Here is a 10,444-nt window from a genome sequence, read left to right on the forward strand (position 1 = left end):
GTGATGTGTCATATTGTAATTGTATGCATGTTCGGAATAAACTAACACCATAACCATAACAATAACCTTTACTGCTCCATATTATCATATTGGATTGAATACTGCACAAAATATATGGTTGGTAATTATTTTACAATAATAAATAAATACTAACAGTTAATTCCGCAATATCTTCCTCCCTGGCTTCCTCCTCCAATTGAAGACCATCAACCTCTTCTTCATTTTCAACTTTAGGCCAATACCATTCTTCCCGAGGGACTGTGATGCCCTGAAATCAAAGGAAACATTGTCAAAATAATTTACAAACTGAAAGGCGCAATTGTTGCTTCCAAATAATCATCTGTCATTTTTCTGTACTGGTGGATTATGTCAATAATTGTCAATATGATTTTGCGCTATAACCAAACATTGTCCAACCTTTTGAGAATCCAAATGCTCACAGGCTCGCTGACTTCTTCTGAGGTCCCCTTCAATCTTTCGCTCCTCTCTCTCAGTTCTAACTCTCGACCTAGAGATGAGACATACTGTGAAACATTGTGGGATTGCACAGTGCTCAAAGGCCAAGGAGTTTCTGTTTCAGTTTTTACCGAAAGTCTTCCAGTGATTTGGTCTCATTCTTTTGTTTGGCCTGTACTTTTTTCCGATAGTGCTCCAGTTCCTCCTCAGCTTTTCGCTTCTTTGCCTCTTCCATCCCAATGCCACCTCTGTCTATTTTTTAAAGGATACAAGTTATATGTACAAATAATGAGCAGACGACACTTATACTGTATCAAGCGGAACAAAAACAACGTCTTACCAGTTTTAATATTGAGTGGAATTGGATCTATTCTGCCCGCCCCTGAAAAAAAGCACACATATTATTATGAATACATGGAAAAAATACAATAGAATTTTAAAAATCAATAAGAGAAAAAAAATCATGCCTTCTTTTCCAAGGCCTTGTCCAGCTTTGTAACCCATTTTCTTCAAAAGTGCAAATCCCTTATTCTCATTACTAATGGAGCTCTGTAAAGCTGCTTCACGACTTTCCTTTTCTTGCTCTTTGAAGGTTTTTTGACGGTTTTTAATGTTGCTCTCTTTGTGCTTTTCCTCACGTTTTAGGGCTTCTTGTACTCGCCTCACCTTGGAAACACCTGGTTTGACGTCTTGTCTGACATAGAATGGAAGGGTACAATATATTATAATAGCATAAGGTGATTATAATTGATGCAAAAAATGCTGTACTTGCAGTAAACACACTATTGTGTTTAGATATGAATACAATATTTAGAGTTAGTTTAAGGGAAATGTGAAATGTTCATTTATACAGTGCTATGCTGTGTAATAACATTGATTTAGTAACACATTTTGGATTTGATTTAATTAGATTTTTAAAACATATTGATGAACACATAGGTGTAAACATGCAAGATTGTAGCCAGTGGCTAATTTCCATATTTCGTCCCTGCCAAACACAAACGAACATGACAGCACTAAACGCCGGGACAATAAGGCCATATACAACATCCATCCATTTTCTACCGCTTGTCCCTTTTCTACCGCTTGTCCCTTTTGCGGATCGCGGGGGATGCTGGAACCTACAATAAAACAATAATAATATAAAGTACAGTAGATTAAAAAAAAATCAACAATAAACCATATTACTAATGACAGCCAAGCAATTAAATGACCATAGAAAGTTGGATTTAAGAGCTCAAATGTTTAAGTGCTGAAGTGTTTTAAAGTTAAGATATACAAGAGGAGAATTGCACATTGCTCGTTACAAGGCGCTAATTCTCAAGTTTTTAAAGTGCTGGTATAAACTGCACATTGCACTAATTTTGCACACACGGGCGTGTGGGCTTATTGCACAGGTTCGCATACATAGTTGTGATGATGTACTATTTCACAGCATAACACAATGTATATGTAAGCAGACAGGGTCACGAGATTACATCAATGTGATAAAACAACACTAGATCCTACAATATTTCAGAATGCTCACAAAATAGTAACGTCGACAGTAATTGTTTTCAATACATCCATCCAGCCTTCAATTTTCTACCGCTTGTCCCTCTCGGGGTCGCATATATTGTCAATACAAACGCGTACATTTGATTGAGGAAAGCATCGGACATATAATCGTCTTCCTCGTCGGACATTATTGAAATGAAAACCAGCAAATGAAAAACTGAAAGCTATGGTTGTTCTACAATGTTTTGGTTCGTCGACAATAACTTCCGACGAGCTACAAATTACACTTACGGTTCCTAGCTTCCTATTCGTCTTGCAGTTGTTTTTAAAAACAAACAAACACGTACGGTGATAATTCGTAATATATTTAAAAAACAGTTATAGTTCTATTTTTCTTTGAAGTTTGTTTTGAGAAAGAGTGAAATTCAGGTTATTCAGTGGTTCAATACCGGACACGTGTTAATGCGACACCATGTAGTCTCGTCTAATCAGGTTATCTGGACACAAGATGAATAACTTGGTTAGCTCATGTTTGTAAAGCTGTTGACTGAAACAAATTAGTGTCTTACAACAAGGTGTATAATATTAGGTGGTATCATTTGACCTGTGTCTGGATTTGGCGAAGCGTAGCTTTTCATCGCAAGGACTCGCTAGCTTGAGGCTGCTAACTAGCTAGCCTTTCAAACAGCTGGGGTAAGCTGTCAACGCACAACAGGAGCGTCTGGCGGTTTAAATACACACGGTAAGTAATATAACGTAATATAACATTCAGCGTGTTGTTTCAGTTACATGATTAATAATGATGCACGTAACGCTGTGCAGCCACTGTCATGTTTTGATTATTCTAAGACTGTTCAATACAGAACATCCTCGCAATGGAGTTGGCTCACAGTCTCCTGCTGAATGAAGAAGCTTTAGCCCAGATAACCGAAGCAAAAAGGCCCGTTTTCATTTTCGAATGGCTTCGGTTTTTGGATAAAGTTCTTGTGGCGGCAAATAAGGTGACTTGCATCATAGTTTCTGCAGCTTTCATGAGATGGCAACCAGCTAAGAATGTTTGTGTTTGCACGGCAGGTGGATGTGAAGGAAAAGCAGAAGAAGCTTGTGGATCAGTTGACCGGACTGATCAGCAGTGCTCCAGGTCCACCTACGAGAAAACTGCTTGCCAAAAACCTTGCCACCCTCTACAGCATTGGCGACACATTCACTGTTTTCCAGACGCTGGATAAATGCAATGATATCATCAAAAGCAAGGATGACACACCTGCCTACTTGCCCACAAAACTGTAAGATGAAGTTCAATTACTGCAGTTGTTTTCATACTGAAGTGTAATTCTGGTCTTGTCGTCCCCTCCCGGGCCAAGGGACGACAGGGATGCGTAGTTGGATCAAAATAGACGTCAGAGACGCTTTGCTGAACCAAAAGTTGCTTTATTACAAGCAAGCGTTATTTAAACAGGTCTGCAGTACTCGGAGGAATCTTAGTCAAAAATGGAGGATTCCTAACCTGCCAAACCGTCAGTTTATATATTCCTTATTTGTTTGTCTGGGTGTGGGCTTAGTCCCAACAGCACCACCTGACCATAAAAGTAGAAGTTTGTGTGTAAGTGTCTGGAAAACAACTGCTTTGAGTCATAACGTAGTCTCCTCTCAAGGATATGGCTATCTCTTTTGCATTCCAAAGTCCCAATTAGGGCCTCCTTCCTATGAGAAGTGATCCAATTCGCCTGCGAATAGCAAACTAAGTTAAAGTAAAGGAACCAATGATTGTCACACACACAATAGGTGTGGTGAAATTAACCTCTGCATTTGATCCATCCCCTTGTTCACCCCCTGGGAGGTGAGGGGAGCAGTGAGCAGCAGCGGTGGCCGCGCTCGGGAATAATTTTGGTGATTTAACCCCCAATTCCAACCCTTGATGCTGAGTGCCAAGCAGGGAGGTAATGGGTCCCATTTCTTTAGTCTTTAGTATGACTCGACCGATCTCAGAGCGGACACTCTAGCCACAAGGCCACTGAGCAGGTGCCTTATCTTATCATGTGCTCAAACTGAAATACCACTCTGTACTCAAACTTGAAGGTTTTCTTTTTCAAAGATGAATATGAACATTCACCATATGTACAACATAATATGAGTTAATTAATACACTTCAATACATTATCCCTTGCATTTTTGCAGTTTTTTTAAAGTTCCAGTAATATACCATGTTTCCCTATTCAAGGGATTTCGTCATTAAGACAGATGTCACTCTGCAAAAGGATGGTTCGCATTTTAATGGAGGATTAAGCGTACATGAGAGATAATGCTCTGGCAGACACTGATGCAGTCTAATAATTATTGCATGGTCATGTAACACTCTTTGCCGATCCAGTCATTTGTATTTCCTTATGGGAGAATTTAACATAAATAGTGCCACTCTGCATAGATGTAGCTTAACTTCCCTTAGCTGTGCATCCGGAAAGTATTCACAGCGCTTCATTTTTTCCAAATTTTTTCAGCTTTATTCCAAAATGAAATACATTAATTTTTCTCCTCAAAATTTTACATGCAATACCCCAAAATGACAAAGTGAGAAAGTTTTATTTTTTGCAAATTAAAAAAAAAAAAAACAACAACTAATAAAGCACATGCACATAAGTATCTATAGCCTTTGCAATGAAACTGAAAAGTGAGATCAGGGGCATCCTGTTTCAACTGTTGATGCTTGAGATATTCCTACAGCTTAATTGGAGTTCACTTGTGGTAAATTCAGTTGCTTGGACATGATTTAGAAAAGCACACACTTGTCTATATATAAAGTCCTACAATTGACATGACATGAATAAGGTCAAAGGAATTGTCTGTAGATCTCCGAGATAGGATTGTCTCGAGGCACTAATCTGGGAAAGGGTACAGAAAAATATCTGCTGCCTTGAAGTTCCCAATGAGCACAGTGGCCTGCATAATTATTTAATGGAAAAAATGTTTGAAACCACCAGGACTCATACTAGAGCTGGCCGGCCGTCTAAACTGAGCGATTAGAGGAAAAGGGCCCGAGTCAGAGAGGGGGTCAAGAACTTGATGGTTACTCTGTCGAGCTACACAGCATTGAGGAGAATTTTACAGAAGGACAACCATCTCTGCAGCAATCCACCATTCAGGATTTTAAGGTCAAGTGGCCAAACGTAAGCCATTTTTTCGTAATAGTTTGCCAAAATGCACCTAAAAGACTCTCAGACCACGATTAAGAAAATTCTTTGGTCTGATGAGACAGAGATTGAACTTTTTGCCATAAATGCCAGGCATCATGTTTGGAGGAAACCAGGCACCGCTCATCACCAGGCCAATACCATCCCTACAGTGAAGCATGGTGGTGGCAGTATCATGCTGCGGGTATGTTTTTCAGCAGCAGGAACTGGGAGACTAGTCAGGATAGAGGGAAAGATGAATGCAGCAATGTACAGAGACATCCTGGGTAAAAACAATGCTTCCCATCCAACCTTATGAGGTGCTGCAAAGAGGAATGGGCGAAACTGCCCAAAGATCGGTGTGCCAAGCTTGAGGCATGGTATTCAAAAATAATTGAGGCTGTAATTTCTGCCAAAGGTGCATCAACAAAGTATTGAGCAAAGGTTGTGAATACCTACAGTATGTGCATGTGATTTGTTAGTTTAAAAAAAGAAAAACATTATTTAAAAAAGCTCCAAAAATGTTTTCCCATTATCATTAGGGGGTATTGTCTAGAATTTTGAGGACAAAATAGTATTTATTCCATTTTTGAATAAGGCTGTAACATCACAAAATGTGGAAAAAGTGAAGCGCTGTGAATACTTTCCGGATGCCCTGTATATTCTTCTAGGTGAGACAGAACCAACAGAGCCTTTTTTAGTTGCAGGGATCACACTCCATTTTGCCTCATTTTCGGCAAGACTTGATCTACTTGATCGCACGCGATCGACTAACTGATTATTATGCCCATGCCTAGTTTGGGTTACCCACTTCTGCTATGCTAAAATAACGTTGAGCCAGGAGCTTTCAGATTAGCTCTATAGGGTGGCCTTTTAGCATATTGACTCTAATCAAAAAGTTATGTCATGAATGTAATAATGCATAATAATTTGTGATTATTCACCAAATCATGAACATAATCTGATTATTTTTTATTTTAGCGCCGCAGTGGCATGTGTCGGAGCTTTTTATGAGAAGATGGGGAGGATGCTTGGAAGCTCCTTTCCAGACACTATTAATAATCTTTTGAAGGCATTAAAGAGTGCAGAGGTACAGTATGACATCTTAATAAAGTCATGACAACAGAAATTCAACTTGAGTGTATTGGAACTCAGTAAATGCATGCATTCTTCAGAATATGATGCATATATGTCCGTTTTCATAATTCTTCTGCTTTATGCAGTCCCAAGGCAGAGGAGAGATACTCCTCAGTCTGCAGAAGGTGCTAAATGGACTAGGTGGAGCTGCAGCTTCATGTCACAGGGACATCTACAAGAATGCCCGCTCTTTACTCACAGACAGGTCCATGGCTGTGCGTTGTGCAGTGGCAAAGGTGAACCGTGCACAGTATAAGCATCATACAACTATATAATGTCAACAACTACCGTATTTTTCGGACTAAAAGTTGCAGTTTTTTTCATAGTTTGGCCGGGGGTGCGACTTATACTCAGGAGCGACTTATGTGTGAAATTATTAACACATTAGCGTAAAATATCAAATAATATTATTTAGCTCATTCACGTAAGAGACTAGACGTATAAGATTTCATGGGATTTAGCGATTAGGAGTGACAGATTGTTTGGTAAACGTATAGCATGTTCTTTATCAATCAATCAATCAATCAATCTTTATTTATATAGCCCTAAATCACAAGTGTCTCAAAGGGCTGCACAAGCCACAACGACATCCTCGGTACAAAGCCCACATATTTATGTTATAGTTATTTGAATGACTCTTACCATAATATGTTACGTTAACATACCAGGCACGTTCTCAGTTGGTTATTTATGCCTCATATAACGTACACTTATTCAGCCTGTTGTTCACTATTCTTTATTTATTTTAAATTGCCTTTCAAATGTCTATTCTTGGTGTTGGGTTTTATCAAATAAATTTCCCCAAAAAATGCGACTTGTACTCCAGTGCGACTTATATATGTTTTTTTTCTTTCTTTATTATGCATTTTTGGCAAGTGCAATTTATATTCCGGTGCGACTTATACTCCGAAAAATACGGTAATCATTTTCATTTGTAGGTTTTCTACAAAAGCATATAACTGATCCTACTTGAAGTTCAAACATTCTCATCTACTATTCTACTAGGTGCTGATATGATACTGTACTGTCATCATATTAGCTAAACTTTACAGCGAAAATACAGAATACCCCCTATTGAGAAATATGATTTTATGTTAAACCAATACATTATATCTATGGTTTTATATATTGGCTCAGATGTTATAGTAACTTGAGGGTTCCAGATTCGTATAGCAGCTTTCGCCATCTTAGTCACGGCCATTATGTTCTTGAGACACTTTGCCCACCTTGCTTCTGATGGGTCGTGGTTAGCACTTTGTATGGCAGCTTCCGCCATCAGTGAGTGAATGTGTGTGTGAAAGAGATGTATAATGTAAAGCACTTTGGGTATTGTTGCAGGTATGGTAAGGCCCTATATAGGTGTTTTAAAGCCCTATATACAGTAGATACAGACCATTTACCTTGTATATAATATGGAATATATATAATATATAATGCTGTGTAGCTGTTATAGTATTTGACTGTGTTGACTAAGCAAAATAAACACATGCTGTAACCACTACTAACATGACTCCATTGTGATTTCATGTACCTTTGCAGTGTCTGTCCGAGCTGCAGAACGAGGCAGTATTCATGTGGACCACAGAACTGGAGAACATGGCCACACTGTGTTTTAAGGCCCTGGAAGGCTCCAACTATGGTGTTCGGGTTGCTGTGGCCAAACTGCTTGGGACTGTCATGGCCACAGCTCTGATGCCCAAACAAGCTGCTGGTACTATACTTTATACATTGATAAGTACAGTCACGCTTACTGCAAATGCTCCAATTCATGCCTGCATTCAGTTAGCCACCTTATAGTCGCTGGGTGCGTGATCTGCAAATAACCGTCGGGGTCTCAAATTAGTGCCGTCAAAAGCATTGACATTAAGAGATGTGCTCTGCGCCCTTTAAAAACAAACTTCGACGGAACTTTAGATAAAACTGAGGCAATTACCGTAGTATTGCAGCGACAAACTTTCTTATAATCGGTGCACATCCAGTTTAAAATAGCATCTTAAAGCAAAACATGAACATGAGAATGGCGTCGCTAGCATGAATGCTACATGGACAGCGAACAGAGAACAACAAACTGCTGGCTGAGTTTATCTGCGTTTTTTTCTAAATGGACAGCCACCGCATGTAGGACATTAACATTACAGAAGACCAAGTGCTGCGAGATGTTCTTCATGTCGCCAACTAACGCCAACTAATTAGAGGTAGTTTGTACGAAAAAGAGATCAGCGCTGTCATCCGAAAAGGTAAATAATAATGTTTGTGCAACCAAGGGTTTGTAATTAGATGATGCCCAGCAAAAAAGACAGACGGTAACGAGGGAATCGAGAGGCACGTTCTTTATTGACAACCGTCATGTCTCTCGTCAACACACTGGCTTCTCGTCAAGGCACCTTTTCCCTTACACACACACACACTTCACAAAAATGGCATGACAAGTCACATCTGGTCCCACTGTGCCAACAAAATAAAAAATGGCTTTATTTGTTTAAACAATTAGTTAAACTAAGGAAGAGTATATGCAGATGTAAATGGTGCACTGTGTAAAGTTGTCCTTAGTACATTATCTATTAAAATACTGTACATCTCTACCTAGTTTGCTAGATTATTGAAAATACTTTCAAAATGTGTAATTCTTACTATACTTACTGTCACCAAGTTTTGAGCAAATCAACGACTTGCAGTTCCGTGAAACATCTAAAAAAACATTCCTTTATGACATTCTGACTACCAAGTTGTATTTGTATCCAAATATTAAGCAAATGGTATTTATGCAATCAAATAATAACCTCATATTAATAACAATTAATCACTGTTCAAAAGTGTGATTAATCTCATTAAAACATAATCAATTGAGATTCCTAATTGTATTATTAGTATCATTGCATGTTCTGGGGGTTAAGCCCCCTGTCTTTAAAAACTAGTGACACCTCTGTTTCTAACTTTAATTAAGGGTTGTTGAACACACCACAGTTATGTGCTACAATATGCAGAAGTAAAACTTATGCATACTTTTCTTGTATGCTGCCACAGATATTATATTTTAGCTACCTTTTATGACCCCATTCTTGTTCCAAAATGCTGGTGCTTAAATGTGAGCTGTAATGACGTGCAACCTCTGTGTTGAGTGATGTGTTCGAAGCTATTGTAGCTTTGCCACTATCCAGGGGGAATTAACCATTTTGTTTTTTTTAATAGGGAGTAGAGGTAGTCTTAGACATTTTTAATTTGATTCAAACAACCTTATTATTGAACTTTCACATCAACATTTATTTATCCTAACATTTAGTTTGTTGTTTTCTTATAACTTAGATATTGAAATGACGGAAAAATAAATATTTAAACTTTACAAAAGCCTAAGAGCCCCCTCCACTTTGACCCCTGTATTGACTTGGCTCTACCATGCACTTCAAAATGTTTGTTGTGCTACTCAGCTGTTGGTGGGAAACTCCTGTTACACATGCTGTACTGTTGTTTACAGTGAAATCATTCAGTGTTTATGATGACTGAGCCTTACTGGTGTTACAACAGTGGTTCTGTTGCTGCTTTGTTACTTGCTAGTAAATGACCATGTGGTAAAATAAAGCTATGTTTGCCTTTCCACTTTTTCATGCTCTCTAAATTAATATTTAAGTTTAAAACATGTTACCGTATATATGGAAGTAATAGCCTTTGTTTTCAATTTTGCCTTCTTCTAATTAATTGTCTCTACAGTTTAGGCAAATAAACTCCCTGGCTATGATTAGTGCATGTACGGTAATCATGTTTCATATTTTGATGTTTTTTAGCTCACGGTTGACTTCTTATTGTTTTCTCCAAGTTATGCGTCAGAATGTGAAACGGGCCACGCTTGAAGAAGTGCTGGAGTTAATGGCCACAGGCTTTCTGCGTGGTGGATCTGGTTTCTTGAAGAGCGGAGGGGAGATGTTGAAAGGCGGGGCTTCTGTCAGCAGAGAAGTCCGGGTGGGCGTCACACAGGTGAGCTAAATTCTCTACAAATGATAACAGTTAAGCATATCTTATACCGTCCCTCCTTTTCCTCAGGCTTATGTTGTATTTGTGACGACACTCGGTGGTCAGTGGCTGGAGCGCAACTTTGCCACCTTCCTCTCCCACGTTTTGGACCTTGTGTCTCATCCAAGGGCCACCCAGACGCATGTCGAAGCGGTGTACTCGAGGCGCTGTGTCTCCTTCAT

At 39.0% G+C, this 10,444-nt stretch overlaps 2 protein-coding genes across 3 annotated transcripts in view; one reads left to right on the plus strand and one right to left on the minus strand.

The window, feature by feature from the left end:
* LOC140678573 (G patch domain-containing protein 11-like) overlaps nucleotides 1-2,215 on the minus strand; it is a 3,106-nt gene extending 891 nt beyond the window's left edge. Inside the window, exons 1-6 of one of the 2 annotated variants that reach the window (XM_072912814.1) lie at nucleotides 2,092-2,215; nucleotides 924-1,150; nucleotides 797-838; nucleotides 588-708; nucleotides 418-508; nucleotides 155-268 (exon numbers count right to left, since the gene is read on the minus strand). In XM_072912814.1, the coding sequence (XP_072768915.1) occupies nucleotides 155-268; nucleotides 418-508; nucleotides 588-708; nucleotides 797-838; nucleotides 924-1,150; nucleotides 2,092-2,141 (645 nt within the window). In that variant the 5' untranslated portion in view covers nucleotides 2,142-2,215. Of the gene's footprint in view, nucleotides 1-154; nucleotides 269-417; nucleotides 509-587; nucleotides 709-796; nucleotides 839-923; nucleotides 1,151-1,984 lie in introns of both variants that reach the window. The other variant, XM_072912815.1, reaches the window with a different exon arrangement.
* LOC140678574 (HEAT repeat-containing protein 5B-like) lies at nucleotides 2,124-10,433 on the plus strand (the record flags this gene model as incomplete). The annotated part of the gene is made up of 8 exons (XM_072912816.1): nucleotides 2,124-2,695; nucleotides 2,817-2,954; nucleotides 3,028-3,239; nucleotides 6,102-6,210; nucleotides 6,344-6,493; nucleotides 7,797-7,968; nucleotides 10,069-10,226; nucleotides 10,293-10,433. Coding segments are annotated over exons 2-8 (1,068 nt in total), but the record flags the coding sequence as incomplete, so codon positions are not given.
* Nucleotides 10,434-10,444: the final 11 nt, after the last annotated feature.

The sequence above is a fragment of the Nerophis lumbriciformis genome, unplaced genomic scaffold (genome assembly GCF_033978685.3).
Source record: "Nerophis lumbriciformis unplaced genomic scaffold, RoL_Nlum_v2.1 HiC_scaffold_1032, whole genome shotgun sequence".
Lineage (NCBI taxonomy): Eukaryota > Metazoa > Chordata > Actinopteri > Syngnathiformes > Syngnathidae > Nerophis > Nerophis lumbriciformis.